This window comes from Panthera leo, chromosome B4 (genome assembly GCF_018350215.1).
Source record: "Panthera leo isolate Ple1 chromosome B4, P.leo_Ple1_pat1.1, whole genome shotgun sequence".
In the NCBI taxonomy this organism is placed as follows: Eukaryota; Metazoa; Chordata; class Mammalia; order Carnivora; family Felidae; genus Panthera; species Panthera leo.
Genome location: NC_056685.1, coordinates 132,128,976 through 132,146,283, shown reverse-complemented (window position 1 = coordinate 132,146,283; position 17,308 = coordinate 132,128,976). Strand labels below are relative to the sequence as shown.

At 48.8% G+C, this 17,308-nt stretch overlaps 1 protein-coding gene and 1 long non-coding RNA gene across 2 annotated transcripts in view; one reads left to right on the top strand and one right to left on the bottom strand.

Annotated features, from left to right (window-relative positions):
• The window catches only part of TAB1 (TGF-beta activated kinase 1 (MAP3K7) binding protein 1), a 32,888-nt gene extending 19,216 nt beyond the window's left edge, over positions 1-13,672 (bottom strand). The window contains exon 1 of the mRNA XM_042947846.1: positions 13,616-13,672. Within this exon, the coding sequence (XP_042803780.1) occupies positions 13,616-13,648 (33 nt within the window). The 5' untranslated portion in view covers positions 13,649-13,672. The remainder of the gene's footprint in view (positions 1-13,615) is intronic.
• Positions 9,055-16,663, top strand: LOC122225146. The gene is made up of 3 exons (XR_006205127.1): positions 9,055-9,258; positions 9,755-9,945; positions 16,474-16,663. It is a non-coding gene; the product is annotated as an uncharacterized LOC122225146 (long non-coding RNA).
• The last annotated feature ends 645 nt before the right edge of the window (positions 16,664-17,308 follow it).

The following is a 17,308-nucleotide window of genomic DNA, read 5'->3' as shown; positions in this document are numbered from 1 at the left end:
CTTTTCCCTCTGCAAGAATATACTCCTTATCCTTGTCTAGCAATTCTCCATGTCCTTCAGAACTCTGGCTCAGGAGTCACCACCTCCAGGAAGTCTTCCTTCAGGAAGACCCCCTCCCGCTGCCACTGCTCTGGCTCGGCTGACAGCCCTTCTCATGCACTCCTCCTACACCTGGCTCCCCTACTCCTGCCTGCCAGCATCTGACTGCCTTTCTACCCCTTGGATCTCAAAACAGGCAGTCCGGCTTTAAACCTCACATACACGCGTGTGCACTTATGCAGAGCTGTCCAGGCCCAGCCCAAACACAGATTCTGAATTTCCGAAATCTCCCAGGAGTGCACTCCGAAGTCCCAGAAACGGCTCTGACACAAGGCCCAGGTATGTGCCATTCTTCTCACTGAAAGCCTCCCCATACCAGGCCCCTATCTGAGAGCTGTGCCTGGTTCCCAAGAGCCTTCCCAGGACCACCCGGCCTGGAAATGATGGGGAGCGCCGAAGGTCAACTGCAAAGAGGGTAACACTTGGATCGAACGGAACGCTGTACTGAAATATTCAACAGGCACGTATCCTGTGCACAATTTCTTGTAAGGTCGTAGTAAGTCTTCAAAAAAGGATGTGAAAACCACTTCAGCAGGCTCTTGCAATCAGATATGCAAATGGCCTGTGGTTAGCTTTTGTGGCAAATTTTATCTTCTGTTTATTTACATACTGACAGTGAGTGCCTTTATGGCTTTTTAAAATTGCTTCGATGCTGCATTTATTCTAGCGGGTTCGTTCTGTCTTGCACCCTGGAGCAGCTTCTGCAGGGTGCAGGAGTTTATTTTTATTTTTAAATTAACATATAGTAAAATGGACTTTTTTTTGGCATGCCGGTCTATGAGTTTTCACACGTGTTTTGTGTGACTGCCGCCACAAGATCTGGGAAGAGCCCCATCATCCCAAAACGTACCCGTGTGTTGCCCCTTCGTAGCCACCCCTCCCCTAACGCCCAACAAGTAGACTTGTGCTCAATCACTACATTCGCTGTCTTTTCAAGAATCTCCTAGGTGAAATTATGCAGTACGCGGCTTTTTTTCTTTTTATTGTGATGAAACACACATAATAAAATTCACCATCTTAACCGTTTTTGAACGTACAGTCCGGCGGTACTAAATACATTCGGTGTTGGGCGGCCAGCCCTGCCATCCGTCCCCATAGCTCTTTCCCTCCTTTTGTAAATCTGAAACCCTGTCCCCACTAAACACAAACTCCCCTCACTTCCCCAGCAGCTGATGCCCACCACCACCACACTCTAGGTCTTGTAAGGCATAACCTTTTAAGACCGGTTCCCCTCACTCCGCATGATGCCTTGGAGACCAACCCCCATCCCACCCCCCCGCACCAAGTCACTGCGGGCGGCAAGTCTGTCCCTTCATCGCAGAGAGCCTCCCGTCAGATGGATGCAGAAGCCTGTCCACTCATCCCCTGAAGGGCATCTGGGCTATTTCCAGTTTTCGGCAATTATGAAGAGAGCTGGCATAAACGTTCACGGGCAGGTTTTGGTGTGAACATAACATTTCACGTCTCTGGAGTAGGGATGAGACTGCGGTTTAATTTTGTAAGAAGCTGCCAATCTGTTTCCCAAAGCGGTGTACCATCTGCATTCCCACCGGTAACGGGCGAGAGTTCCAGGGGCTCCACACCCTCGCCCCGCCGTGGTCCTATTAAATGCAGACATTCTGAGAAGTGTGCAGCCGATCCCATCCGCCTTTGATTTGCATTTCCCTAATGGCTAATGACGGTGTTGAGCATTTTTTTCATGTGCTAATTTGCCATCCACACAACTCTGGAGAAGAGTCTGTTGTAAGTCTTTTTTTGTTTGGTTTTTAGAGAGAGCAAGTGCTAGTGGGGGAGGAGCAGAGAGAGAGGGAGAGAGAATCTCGAGCAGGCTCCGTGCCCAGCGCAGGGCCTGCCGTGGGGCTCAGTCCACCACGAGATCATGACTTGAGCCAAAATCAAGGGAGATGCTGAACCGGATGAGCCACCCAGGTGCCCATTATGCCAATCTTTTAATTGGGTTATTTGTTGAGTTCTGAGAGCCCTTTGTGTTCTTTGGACCAAGTCCTTTGTTGGACATGTGATTTGCAAGTATGTCTTCCCAGTCTGTAGTTTGTCATTTCATTCACTTCCTGGTACCTTTTGCAAAGCAAGAGCTTTTAGTTTTTATGAAGCCCGTTTTATCCGCTTTCTCTCTCACGGCGCACACTTCTGGTGTCTTAAGAATTCTGCCCAGCCCCAGAGACCTTCTAGGTTTTTCTTCAGATAGTTTCACGGTTTTACATTTAGACTTGTGATCCATTTAGGGTCAATCTCTGCATAAACCAGGAAGTTTCGGTCTAAGTGGTTTTGGGTTTTGTTTTGCACATACAGATAGCCAATTGTTGTAACACTGTTTCTTGAAAAGACTGCCCTGTCTCCATTAAAGTACCTCTGCACTTCTTTCAAAAATTAACTGGCCATACTTGTGTGGGTCTGTCTCTGGACTCTAGTCTGTTCCATGGATCCATGTGTCTATCCCTCCACCGATTCCATGCTCTGGATTACCATACCTTTATAAATCTAGAGTTTAAATCTGTATATAAGTCTATATTATAAAATCTACATTTTCTTTATGATCTATATTATAAAATCGGGTAGTGGGTTGCCTCTAATTTTATTCTTTGTCAAAACTGTTTCGGCGATCCTGGCTCCTTTGCCTCCCACGTAAATTTTAGAAGTGGCCTGTCTATATCTACACGGAAGACTTGCTGGGATTTTGACTGGAATTGTTTATAGATCAATTTAGGACATCTGACATCCTCACCGTGCTGAATTCTGCAGCCCACCAACATGGTATGTCTTTAAATTTACTTACGTCTTCTTTATAGGACATCTACACAATTTCACCGAAAGGGCTGAAAAGCCACTTGAAAACAAAAAATGTGACCAAAACCTAGCCAAAGAAAAGAAACAGCAAGAGCTGAAATTCTGTTCAGCTCCCGACGACACCAGGCACTCAGCACTTTTAGGTCAAGTGACACACGGGAAGAAAAATTGTCACAGTAACACAAATTGTTTCTAGCTGCAATCTCCACCTGTCTCATTTGAGAGTGACACAAATGTCTCTCTTCACATAAATGTGAAATTAATTAGGTCTTTGGACTCCACATAGGACATTATGCAATCATAGTGTATTCAATTAATACCAACATGTATTCAATAAACATCTACTGGGCATTTATACAAGGCTGACATCATTCTAGGCACTGGGGCCACAGTGCAGGACATAATTGAGGGTCCTTGTTTGAAGCCTCCTTTCTAGGGACAGAGAAACTTCCAACATGCTAATATAATAAATATTATATATATTACAATACAATGTTACATTACGATACATATTATAAAATATTTTAGACAGAGATACGAGCCACGGAAAAAATAATTAGGGTAAGGGGACAGAGAGTGATGGTGAGGGCTTTTAGATGAAATGGTCAGAAGAGGCCTCTCCAGGGGCCCCTGGGTGGCTCAGTCAGTTGGGCATCTGACTCTCGATTTCGGTTAAGGTCATGATCTCACTGTTCATGAGATCGAGCCCCACATTGGCTCTGCTCTGATAGGGTGGAGCCTGCTTGGGTTTCTCTCTCTCTCTCTGCCCCTCCCCTGCTCACTCTCTCTCAAAATAAATAAATAAACATTAAAAAAAAAAGAAGAGGCCTCCCTGAAGAGGTGACCTCTGAGCCAGACCCAAATGATCACGGAGCAGTGGCCCTTTCAGAAAGTGGGAAAGGGGCCTTCCAAGCAGAGGAAATGGCATGTGCAAAGACCCTGAGGTAGCAAAACAAGTGTGTGAGGTTTAAGTAAATGCAAGAAGGCCAGCATAGCCTCTGCAGTGACCAGAGGGGAAAATGGCTTCTACCGTGTTCATATATATGCGTGTGCCTATGTGCCTAGGTGGGGACAGGGTAGGGCCTTCCTTCCATGCCACTGAAAAGAGTTCATTGCCAAGGAATTAATTATTTTTCAACGAACTGCTTTGTTGCCAATTATCGCTTAGGTCTTAGGTCTGGTTAGCATGCCTCCACTGTCAGAGACCTCACAGAGGTTGGGCAACTTGGCAAATAAATTTCCCAAAGAATCTTTTTCTAGGGTCTGTCTCCTGCCTGCAACTCAAATGAAACTAAGCAAAAGATTAAGCACAAAAGCATCTCCCCAGTCTGGAGGGTCTCAGGTCCTCCTCCTGAAAAGATGGGTCGAGACCACTATTCAGCACCCCGAAGCGCCACAGCTGTTTCAAAGCATGCAGGAGAAGATGTTCATTCATACTTTCTAGAATCCTATCTGTGATTAAAGATGAGATGAAGACGGGGTGCCTGGGTGGCTCAGTTGGTTGAGCATCAGACTCTGGGTTTCGGTTCAGGTCACGATCTCACGGCTTCCTGGGTTTGAGCCCCGTGTCTGCTTGGGATTCTCTCTCTCACCCTCTCTCTCTGCCCCTCCCCTACTTGCGCTGTCTCTGTCACTCTCAAAATAAATAAATGAACTTAAAAAAAGATAAGATTAAGAGGGATTGAACTTGACCTCTAGTAGGAAACGAACAACACAAATGCGTCGCCCGTGATGCAAAACCTGTCATCGATGCCGCAATCACGAGACTCCCTCTGCCATTCCCTAACTCCCATGAGGGTCAGACACAGGCTTCCAGGGACTCGAATCTTTACAACAAATTCATACTTTCCAGCAAAAAGTAACTATTACCCGAGCAACGTATGGGCCCCACTTGACACTGTGAGATACACTCTGACAAACACTAATGAGAGGCTCTTTCGAGGAAGGAAGGAAATGAACTAGAGTAGATGACTGAGGAACTCGCCACCTGGGTGTTTCAAGGCACAAAAACAACTCACTCGCCCAATGGGCGCCCGTGACACTGCTCTCAGGGGCGGGCTGGTACCGCGCGGGCCACCGCAGCCACGCTCAGCTCGCACGGAGTAACAAGCTGTCCCAAATCAGAAAGACTCCAGGACGGTGGTCCACCTCCTGACAAGCACCCGGTTCTTCAGACAGGATTGATGACTGGTGCCCGGACACCTCTATGATGTTAAGTGCTCTTCTTTGAAAAAATGATTTTCATGTTTTTAAATTTTATTTTTGAGAGAGAGAGACAGAGCACGAGCGGGGGAGGCACAGAGAGAGAGGGAGACACAGACTCTGAAGCAGGCTCAGGCTCTGAGCTGTCAGCACAGTGCACACACGGGACTAAACTCATAAACCGTGAGATCGTGACCTGAGCCGAAGTCGGACTCTCGACCGACTGAGTCTCCCAGGTGCCCCCAAGAGCTCTTTTTGAAATGTGATTTTCATAATGATGAACTAGTAATATTTTGGAAATATAGTTGACTCTTGAACAACGCGGGGGCTGGGGCACCAACCTCCCGCGCAGTCAAAAGTCTGTAACTTTTGAGTCCCCCAAAACTTAACTATTAATAGAGGCTACCTTCCACTGGAAGCCTTACCAACGACATAAACAATCAACACATGTTTTGTATGTTACATGTATCGTGTACTGACTTCTTACAATCAAGTAAGCTGGAAAAAAGAAAACACTAAGAAAATCATAAGGAGGGGAGCCTGGGTGGCTCAGCTGGTTAAGCGTCTGACTCTTGGTTTCGGCTCAGGTCACAATCTCACGGTTCGTGAGTTCGAGCCCCGTATCCGGCTCTGCACTGAAAGCAGAGAGCCTGCTTGGGATTTCTCTCTCCCTCTCTCTCTGCCCCTCCCCTGCTTGTGCACTCTCTCTCTCTCTTAAATAAATAAATAAACAAACAAAAACATGTAAAAAATTTAAAAATAAATAAAAAAAGAAAATCATAAGGAAAAGAACATACATTTATAGTACTATGTTTACCGAAGAAAAAATCCGCACATAGGTAAATCACTGTAGTCCAAACTCACGTTGTTCAAGGACCAACCACATATTATTTCATTAGCTGGCAACTGGTGTTCAGGTCAATGGCTGTGGATTCCAGTGCTATTGTTTATTTAAGGAGAGTCTTCGTCCGTTGATAATAACACTCAAGAAAACAGTACTCGATGGACACTTTCTTAACCTGCCAGTCGGTACTAAAGCCAGCATCTACTGAGTGGGGGAGACACAAGAGGCATTCTCGTTAAGATTAGAAACACGGCGAGGATGCCCACCTCCCCCGGTACCTAACACTGACCCGGAGGCGTGAGCTCACGCAATTAGATGAAAGAGGCAGAGCTTAAGAACCGGAGAAGTACAATTCCCTCCATTTGCAGTTGATAGTATTTGGAAAACCTAAAGAATTAATTTGAAAACTCAAAAGAAGTCAGAAGGGTGGCAGGATAGAAAAATCAAGACACAAAACCCAAGAACCTTCATACACGGAAAGAAGAGATTGGCATCGAGCTTCCGCGTGAAAATTCCCACTGGCTGTTGACGAAAATAACGGTCTCCCCCAACCGCACGCACTCCTATAGAGGATTCTTTTCAACCTAAACTGACTTTAGTGGGATTATATCCTACTGCTTTCATCTCAGCCTTCCAGCTTGTTGACATAATTTTGAATCTCACCCTTTCACAGATTAACAATCTCACTCAGCTGTCTATCCTGTGCAGCCAAGGCCTTCTACACAGCGTTCTGCGTGATCTCGAAAAACCTGCGACCAGAACAAAAGGAGTGGGAAGCCAACCTACTTCTTGCAGGAGGGTGTCTGCACCAACACAGGACGGAAGTAACACTTCCCCCAGAGGTCTGCTCTACTTGAAGGGCCAGATGTATTCTGGGGACCCCAAATGAAGAGGCTACTGACCCCAGAGGTACAGTCGCACAAACAAGCACACACTTTAGAACAAATCGACTGTTTATAAACGTGAAACTTGCTGAGCAAAGTCCTCCTTATTTCACACAGGCACTCTTTAAACATAAAGTTCCTAGCCACCTGAGTTTGGGTCGCTATTAAAAGATTACCCAAAAGTATCTTAAAATGTATCCACAGTGAGTGAGGCAAGGCCTCCCCTTTTCTGTCTTTCCCAGCCCCATCCACCTCCAAAGGCCCTGCTCAAATCCAACGGGAGCCATAGGCCCGTGCTTCCCAAACCTCCACCATCCGCTCACTACCTTCAAGAAATAATCTGCTTCGTAATTTTTCTTTAACCTGCCACATTTTCTTGGGGCGCCTGGGTGGCTCAGTTGGCTAAACGTCTGACTTTGGCTCAGGTCATCATCTCATGGTTGGTAGGTTTGAGCCCCATGTAGGGCTCTGTGCTGATAGCTCCGAGCCTGGAGCCGGCTTCGGATTCTGTCTCCCTCTCGGTGTGCCCCTCCCCCGCTTGTACGCGCGCCTCTCTCACTCTCAAAAATAAATAAATAAGCTTAAAAAATAAAATGAAATAAAATAAACTGTCACATTTTCTTTTACTCAAGTGACTTCATTTTGAACACAAACTTTTTCACTATTATAAGCAGAAAATGAGTATTACTTGCTGTATCTTGCAGATAATAAAAAATGAAAACGAAACAAGGTTATTAGATTCCAGCTGAACCTACCGCCTGCTGTAGACTCTGAGCTGGAGCCCTGTTCTCTCTGCTTAAAAAAAATTTTTTTAACGTTTATTTATTTTTGAGACAGAGACAGAGCATGAACAGGGGAGGGTCAGAGAGAGGGAGACACAGAATCCCAAGCAAGCTACAGGCTCCGAGCTGTCAGCACAGAGCCCGACGCCGGGCTTGAACTCACGGACTGTGAGATCATGACCTGAGCCGAAGTCGGACGCTTAACCAACTGAGCCACCCACCCAGGCGCCCCCTCTCTGTTTAAAAAAAAAAAAAAAAGCAGGGGTAGGATGCCTGACTAGCTCAGTTGGTGGAACATGTGATTCTTGATCTAGGGGTTGGGAGTTTGAGCCCCATGTTGCTTGTAAGATTACTTAAAAAAAAAAAAAAAAAAGCGGGGGGGAGGGCACCTGGGTGGCTCAGTTGCTTAAGCGTCCAACTCTTGATTTCGGCTCATGTTGTGATCTCCCAGTTCATGAGTTCGAGCCCTGCGTCGGGCTCTGAACTGGCACGTCATTAGGATTCTTCCTCTCCCTCTCTCTGCCACTCCCCCCCTCGCGGTCTCTTTCAAAATAAATAAACTTTTTTTTTTAAGTGGGGGAGAAGACTTGCAAGAATCAGAAAGGTGCTGGGGCACCTGGGTGGCTCAGTCAGTTAACTGTCCAACTTCGGCTCAGATCATGATCTCACCATTTGTGAGTTCAAGCCCCGCATCAGGCTCTGTGCTGACAGCTCAGAGCCTGGAGCCTGCTTCGGATTCTGTGTCTCCCTCTCTCTCCACCCCGTTGCTCGTGCTGTTTCTCTCTCTCTCTCAAAAATACACACACATTAAAAAAAAAAAAAAAAAAAAAAGAATCAGAAAGGTATTAAGGATATATCAGGACCAAACCAAGTCTTTCTCCTGACATCATCAGAGTGTGAAAGAGAACAGAAAAGCACATAACTTGTGTGCTATATAACAATGACTTTCATGCCAGCACATACCAAACCTCCTCATTGTATGTGTCCCAGACTCAGGGACAATGCAGCCCAAGGTGCCACGGTCCCTTCCCTGAGAAATCTATCCTGGTGGCTCACTACACATACCGGTTATTAACCATTTGGCCTTCTGGCAACTCTCATGCTATAGCTTGGTACTGTTGTGTTGGTTTTTTTTTTAAGTGTATTTATTTAAGTAATCTCTACACCCAACGTGGGGCTTGAATTCACGGCCCTGAGATCAAGAGTCATGTGCTCCACCAACTGAGCCAGGCAGGTGCCCCTGTTTTATTGTGGTTTTTGTTTGTTTGTTTTTGTAACCTGGTATTGTTAATTAGCCACTGATTCCAAGACATATATTTTCTATCTTTTAATCCCTGAAGTTGGTGTGTTTCAAGTTAATTGGCAGTGGGTTTTCTTTCTTAGTGGTATATAAAATAGTGATGGGTCCTTATCATTAATGGTGTCTTAGATCCAATGACCTACGGACCATTTCTCATATACTTGTGAGCATTCCTTGAGAGGAAGGACCTGCTTGGAATGCAGTCCCCATAGGAACTCACACATTCCATGACAGGTGGCCAGAGAATTCCAGGAGGTTGTACCCACATAGGAGTATGAGAGTACCTGGTCTTCCCCGATTTCAGCAGTGGCCCCGAAGTCCCTCTGACACTGCTGTGGCTGGGTGAGTTGCCATCCTGTTGTCCCAGCTCTGCCCCCTCCACCGGGGATTAGCCATGCCAAGCATCCAATGCTGACTCCACCCCACTGCCAAGTCTCTTGCTTCCTTCCTCCACACGCCTGAACAATTTTTGGAAAGGCCGCATATTTGCTATTCACACAAACCGCCCCCTTCCCCACCCCTGCACACACTGACGCATACCTTCTCCACACCCACAAATGCCAGGCCAACCAGCACCAGCGGCAAGGGGCGCCTGGGGAGCCAAGAGGGGGGCCCCCCACGCTCACACAGCCTCATCACAGAGCCGCGTAAATACGCACCTCGGAGAGCGTGCACCCCTGTAACTCTTTGGTGGGTTACAAGTTAATTTCTCGGAAGAAATTTAACACAAAAGGCAGTAAGAAAGAAGTCTGTTTCAAAAAGCCTAATTTTGACTTGATTGTGTGAGGGAATTCCCCAAATTCGTATTCTGACATGAAAACCTTCTACGGTGATCCAGTTGTAGGGACCCGGTGAAGGGTGTCACAAACACCTTGTGCACACGTATGGAAGCCGCTTCATATACATATGTTACCGCGTCACATAATAGGCCAGAAAAGTCCCCACAGAGATTCATCTCAAACTCCTGGGCAGCAGAAGTGGATAAAGCACGGTTCCAACTTCAGGCCACAGCTTGAATATCAAATTATGGTATGAAAAGGCTGAGTGTTTTTGTGGTGAAAGCACCCAGATTCCTTGGAGGCAAAAAGGAAGCTCAGAATGAGAGAATAATGCCCCCAGGAAGATGGCTGGTGGGGGGGGGCAGCTGTTCTTTCTCTCCCAAAAGCTGAAAATACCCGGTGCCTCCTGCCATCTCTCTTTCTGAATGACCCCCTTTTCCTTCCCCACTTCTCTGGGACCAGCTCGACCCCTGCCCACCCCCCCCCCCTTTCAGCAGGCTTTTCATCAAAGGCCCTCTATGTTTTCATCACAAATATAGTCCTAATACATGCTTAAAGGGGCTGCTAATAATTGTGGGGCAGTTACTGTGTGCAGCAGCAGCTGGGCCACATTCTGACGGCGGAGGGGACGGCTGTGGGTGATGGCCTAACGGGTGTTTTTATTTGAACGGGTGCGTATTTATTATGGATGTTAGAAAAAATACTTAGCCAGCACCTGTGACCTCATGGACGTGGTCGCTCGAGTGATGTTTCTAAGTGAAAAAAAAAATTAATTTCAAGTCGATTTTCACTTTATGACTAAGTACAGCAAAGCACAGGCAGAAACCACACTCCTGATTCTCCCAGCCCCAAATGCGCTCCAGGGTCCCCCATCTCGGTGAAGGGCACCGCTGTTGTGCCAAGTGAAACCCCGTAGTCCTTCCTCCCTCTTCTCCCTCTGTCACGCCCCCCACATCGGGTCCAGCAACAAATCACACCCGCTCTTCCTCCAAAATACCAGAACCTGCTACTTCTCCCCACTCCTCTGCCGTCACTGCTGCCTGGACGCCCGGGAGCGCCTCCACTCTCTCTCCACTCAAACCCGTTTTGACACAGGGCTCTTTCTCCAACCGCAAACCAGATCGCGTGCTCCTCCTAAACACCGCCAAGTTTCGGGGCGCCTGGGTGGCTCAGTGGGTTAGGCGTCCGACTCTTGATTTCGGCTCAGGTCACGAGCTCCTGGTTCGCTCGTGCGAGCCCCGCGTCCGGCTCTGTGCTGACAGTGCGGAGCCTGCTTGGAATTCTCTCTGCCCCTCCCCTACCTGCTCTCTCTCCCTCTCTCAAAATAAAGAAACAAACATCAAAACCAAAAAAAACACCAGCAAGTTTCATAGTACACTTAGAATAGAGCCTAAAGAAGTCCACACCAGGGTCCACAAGGCCCCTTGGACCTTGGTTACTACCACTCCCCCAACACGCTCTACTCCAGCCACGCTGGCCTCCGTGGTGCTCCCCAAACACACAAGCCTCTGCATCCCTCTTCCCTCAGGCAGGAATACCCCTCCCAAATCCCCTACTGCATCCCATCAAATGGTGGGAGGTCTCATCCAAACAGTCTGTCTAAAATGGCCCCTCTGCCCTTCTGTGAAGCACCACCTGACGCTATAGATATTATTATATCATAATCTGTATTTATTCGTTGTTACGGTCTCCCTTATCAGAACACAGGCTTCACGAGGGAAGTGTCCCCCATACCCACACAGTGCCTGCCACAGAGTAAGAGCTCAGTGACACTTGAGTGTTCAGAACTTAAGGTGGCACTTCATGGCTGGACTGTGACTACGCTAGGCTAGGGACTGTAACGTGTGAGTTCATTTAATTCTAACAACACTCCTCGGACTCCCTTCAGCTGGGAACCAAGGTTCGGGGATGTTAAGTGACTTGTCCGAGTCCATTCGAAACCTGTGCTTTTTGTTAGGCCGTGAAGGACCCAAGTTCCTCTGAACGCACCAAGCTACCTTCCAAAGCTCTTCTTCTGTTCAAAAGACCTTTTAAGGGACCACGCTGCCTGGGGACCTCTGCCATCTGGATACCCGTGAGGGTATCCTTGGGTGACAGCTACCCGACCTTGTGTGGTAGGCCTCACAGCCATCTGCTCAATGACGGTATCTGAGCTGATCTTACCACAGGACAGTGGAGAGCAGGTCAGCGAGCCACACACGCTGCCCGGACACTCAGACGCCCTGTGAACAGGGATGTCTTGATCACCATTAGGATGGGAGGGCTCTCGTGTGGACATCACTGCCACCCCCTGGCCTTTCATCACGAGGCTATGTGCTTAAAGCCGATTATCCATCTTCCAAAGATTCCGCTACCACCCAGGAACACGTTCCGGAGCTGGCAAAGCCTGGCTTCTGTCTAACCTGAGTCCCCTGGGCTCCATCACACCTAGAAGAGAGGGAAGCTGGAAGGCACTCTCCTCAGCAAGCCGAGTCCCTCCACAGCAGTTACCACTTCCAACATTCGCCACAGTCCAGCCCAGATGTCTGGAATTTTTACAACAGGGAAATTTATACAGGGGCCCTGCCCTCTGGGAGCTTCCAGAGCAGAGGGCCAGGCCTACTTAACTCAATGACAAGGCTCACCTGCAGAGCGCCGGTAAAAGGCTCAGCCAAAGTATGGAGGGGGAGAGAGCAATCCCCACAGGGGAGCCCTGGGAATTGCTGTCCCAGAAGAGCAGTTTCAAAGCCCATCTACACAAAGCCTGTCCTTAGTATACAGCACTGAAGGTCACCCTTCCTCCAATTCTTATGCTTTAAGTCCCTCAAGGGCAGGGCCAACGGCTGCTGTAAGGCCAAGGCCAGGCACTGGACAGGGCTACAAATGCTTTACTATTTTACAAATATTTACTGAATGCCTGGCACCTAGTGGTGGAAAGTGCTGATGATACTATTCACTGTGGATCACAAGTACAGGAGGCAGGCAAATCCACAGGGCAAGTACGACAGCTTGCCACATCTGGGGGGGGACCCAGGGGACCAGCACCCTACGGTGGCAGGTCCGATTGGGCTCATGATGCCACGATGTGTATGCATCCATGTGCACGTGTCAGGAGGGCGCAGGGGCTGTAAGACACCAGCGACAAATCCATGAAGGTCCAGACTGGGGGTAAGGGTGAGTCTCGGGACCATCCTTCCACTGCCTGCTTTCACCTTACAGTTAAGGAAACCGAGGCATGACCAACGAGAGCCAGGACCAGGACCCAGGCTGCCACTCGAGTCATTCCTCCGGTATCACCTGGAGGTTAACCCCGTTTCTGGAATCAGGCAGTCTGATGTTAACCCTGACTCTGCCACTTACTGGCTGTGTGGCCTTGGACAAACGACCACCGTTTGTCCTCATCTGTGCCTCCGTTTCCTCATCTGTCAAACGGGAATAAGAGTACCCACCTCCCAGGGCTGTGATGAAAATTCAGCTTATAACGTAAAGCAACTGGCGGAAAACCTGGAGGGTGATGAGCGGTACACCACGGGCTGCTGCTGCTGCTGCTGTAACTGTTATTACCGCACGGCTGCTCAGCGCCCGGGGTGGGCTCACCGCCCAGACTATCTCCGCCACCGCGCGCCACGTTCCCTTCCGGCCCCGGGACGCTCCCCACCCTCGACGCGTCCCTGACGCTCGGGGTCGCTGCGATCGCGAATCCCAGCCCCTGACCGCCCGGAGGCAGCGCGCACGCGCGGGCTACGCGGGGCCGCACGCGCCGCCGGCCTCGGGAATGGGGGGGGGAGGGGGGGCGGCCCCGAGTCGGGGGGGGAGGGCAGCGGCTACACCTCGTCAGGGAGAGAGAGGCTGCCCAGCGGCGGAGAGGGAGCCGCGCCTGCACCCGACAGGCCTCCCCCTGGGGTCCCAACCCCCAGCCCGGAGAGCGGGTCGTTCCTCACACTCTGCAGCAGGCTCCTCCTCTGCGCCGCCATCTTGGAGGGACCCCCGCGGGTGAGCCCGCCTCCCAGCAGAGCAGGCGAGAAGGGCGGCTAGAGCGGCCTGAAGGGGGCACGCTCACAGCGCCACCCCACGGCCAAAGCGGGATGGGGCCGTGCGCTGTCTTCCCCTTTTTCTGTCCTGGGAGGAAAAAAGGGAAGGCCTCCTTCCCTACGTGATTGCGTCTCGCCAATTTTATTTGCGCATTTTCTCCAGGATGCTTTTCAGGTGGGGCTCCTAAGACACCGGATTTGGGTTCTTCAGGGACTCATTGGGCGTGGGGTCCGGTGAATTATTCATTCACTCGATAAATATTCGTTGGGTGACCATGCCTGGCCCAATAGGGATAAAGCAGCAAGCAAGACACCCTCAGAAAGCTCACCTTTCAGTTGGGGAGGACATCGTTTGCGTACATAAATCATTTCGAGCCGGGCTAAATGCTAGGAAGAGAAGTTTATGGATGTGGCATAGGAGGGTAGGGCGGATCAGGCAGAGGGGACACCTAGCGCACAAGGCAGGAGAAAAGGGAGCATGTGAGTGTGGGTTCAAGGAAGCATGCGTGTCACACAAGGTCTCTCTGTGGCTGGAACAGAGATGGAGGGGGAGTGAGATGAAGGGCCCTGGGGTAGGTTCTGACCTTGCCCAGCCCTGAGCAGGAGTTGGCCTATTCATGTGGAGGACAAAGGAAAGTTGTTGACTTCTGAGCAAGCCACAGACATGATCCCATTGGTAGAAAGATCCCTTTGACTACTGTGTACAAAACAGATGTTATGGGTGTATTGGAGTGAAGACCAATTAAGGGAATGTTGTGCTAGCTCGAGGCAAGAGATGATGGTGGTTTGAGTCAGCTGCCCCTGCCAAGTGGATGGATTTTATTTAGGAGACGAAATTGTCAGGGCTTGATTTGTGGATTGGTTGTGGTTGATGATGGAAAGAGATTTGTCAAAGATTCACCCAGATTTCTGGAAAGAACAGCTAGAAAATCTTGGGGTGGGGGGAGAAGGATTGAATGACCTTGAGTTCAGTTTGGGCATGTTGAGTTTAGGTGCTTTTAAGACCTGCAAGAAAAGAAGTCAAATCAGTCCTGAGATCAAGAGGACTAGAGAAGACTGACGAGGTTTTGGGGTGTTGGGTTCAGAGCTGACAGGCAAGAAAGAATTCTGGAAGATGTCTTTACTGCAAAAAGATGATTTTATTCAAGCACAGGGACAGGACCCGTGGGCAGGAAGAGCTGCATGGGGTCGTGCAAAGTGACTGCTTATATACTGTGGAGGTGGGGAAGGTAAAGGCAAAACAAGTTTCTTGTTCAACCACAACCAAAAGAGAATTTACAGATTACTGGAGGCCCAGCTCTTGTCAAGCTAAAGTTGGTTTTCCCTCTAGCAAAGCATTATCATTAATAGTAGGGAGCTCCTGAAGATTAGGCTATTAATGGCATATTTGTAAACTGATGCAGACTCTTTGCAAACAAATTTAGCCATTTGTTTTCTGTCCTCTCCTTTGTCTTAGGCATCCAGGAATGCCTGAGGAATATCACATATCCCACTTTGGGGGTGGGGGGGGCTGGCTTCCTGGCGTAAATTGCCTTATGCTCCCTCATCAAAGACAACAGCAGAGGAGCCCCTAGAGAGGTTGGGAAGCAGAGGCCAGGCCTGGAACCCAGGATGAGGAGTGCATGGGTAACAATGTAACATGCTTTTGAGAGATCTAGTTAGAAGATTACTGAAGAAAGTCCCTTAGGTTGTGCTCCCCAGAGGCCCTTGAAGAGAAAGGGAACCCAGATTGAATGTGTTTTCTTTTAGGTTGGGAGAAACCGGGACCTATTTAAATGCTGAAGAAAAGGCTTACCAGAGGAGAGCTGACGATTCAGAAGAAGGGACGGGAGGCAATCTAGGACTGGGATGGTGACATACCATCGTCTACCAACATAGCTCCACGTGGCCCAAGATGACCGTTTGAGCTACAGCGATTTTGTCTGAGGTCAGCCAGCAGGAAGGAAAGAGGAAGGGAGGAAGATAGCATTTCTCTTTCTCTCTCTTTCTCCTTCTTTAAAAAAATTTTTTTTAAATGTTTATTTACTTTTGAAAGAGAGAGAGAGAGTATGAGTTGGGGGAGGGAAAGAGAGAGAAGGAGACACAGAATCCGAAGCAGGCTCCAGGCTCTGAGCTGTCAGCACAGAGCCTGACACGGGGCTCGAACCCACCAACCGTGAGATCACGACCCGAGGCAGAGTCGGACGGGCGACTGAGACCACCCAGGCGCCCCTCTTTCTTCTTTTTTAAAATTGAACATTTACTTACAAGCAGCCTTCCCTTTTAGGCGACTTCCAGAAGTTCCCCGTGATGTTTCTTACATCTCAGTGGCTATATCTACCCCCATGGCCACACCGGCTGAAAGGGAGGTGAGGAAATGCAGGCTTTGGACAGAGCTACAGTTTCTGTTACTAAAGGAGTAAGACATAGATACCAGGACGTTAGGAACAGTCTGTGCCATAAAGGGAAGTGGGAGGGACCAGGTGGTTTGTCTGTTGAGGTAGAGTCTGGAAAGATTCAGGCATCGGAGCCTAGACCACTGCATTCTAATCCCTACCCATATCCTGTCACCTGTGTGACCTTGAACAAGCCCACTGGAGCCTTTACGGTATCCTCTGTAAAATGGGAGTGACAGTATACCTGGCTGAATGACTGCAAGGATCGAATGAGATGCGGTGGAAGGACCTGACCTGTGGCAGCCCGTTTGTTACATGTTTGTTACATGTTTGTTACATGTTTGTTACATTTAAATTACAATTTCTTTCTTTTTTTTTTTTTTTCACGATGAGAAACACACCCTGAGGACCTGCTGTGTGCCAGACATGCCGGATGCTTTTTCATAGTATTTCTTTCTGACTCCAGCCAGCTATTACAATCATCCTTACTTTGTCAAACAGGAAACTCCAGTTCAGCAAGTCACCCAACAAATAGATGCTAGGATCTGAATCCAGGTCCTGTGACTCTATGATGTTGCGATACCATGAGAAATATACATTCGGTCTTCATCCCTGGTTCTTGGCTTCCAAATCCTTGGGTGATAGGGGTTCCAGCAGCATCTTTTGTTATGATACTTGGTCTCCCTCCTAGCTTCCACAAGGGTTTTGGAACTTTCTGAGTGATAGAAGTGATGGGAGTATCTTCAGTTATTCACGAAAAGCCCCTTCGGCCACCCTGGAGTTTATGACGTGGCTGGTGGCTAGAAGTCCCTAGATAACTTCAGGCAGGGACAGGTTGCCTGAGGGTCCAATCATGGGATTAGAGGGTTGAAACTTGCAGCCACTCTCGCCCCCACTTCTGCTGGGGTGGGGAGTGGGGAGGAGGCTGGGGATTGAGTTAATCACCAACGGCCAACGGGTTCATCAATCATGCCTGTGTAATGGAATCTCCACAAAACCCTAAATAAAGGGGTTTGGAGAGCTTCTGGTGAACGCATCTGCATGCCGGGAGGTTGGCTCACCCCAGCCTCTGTGGGCCCAAGCACTCTCTGGACCCTTCCATATCTCCTCCTATGCACCTATTCATCTGACTGTTCATTTATATTTTTTATAATATCCTTTTTAAAAAACATTTAATGTTTATTTTTGAGAGGGAGAGAGAGAAAATGGGGGTGGGGCAGAGAGAGAG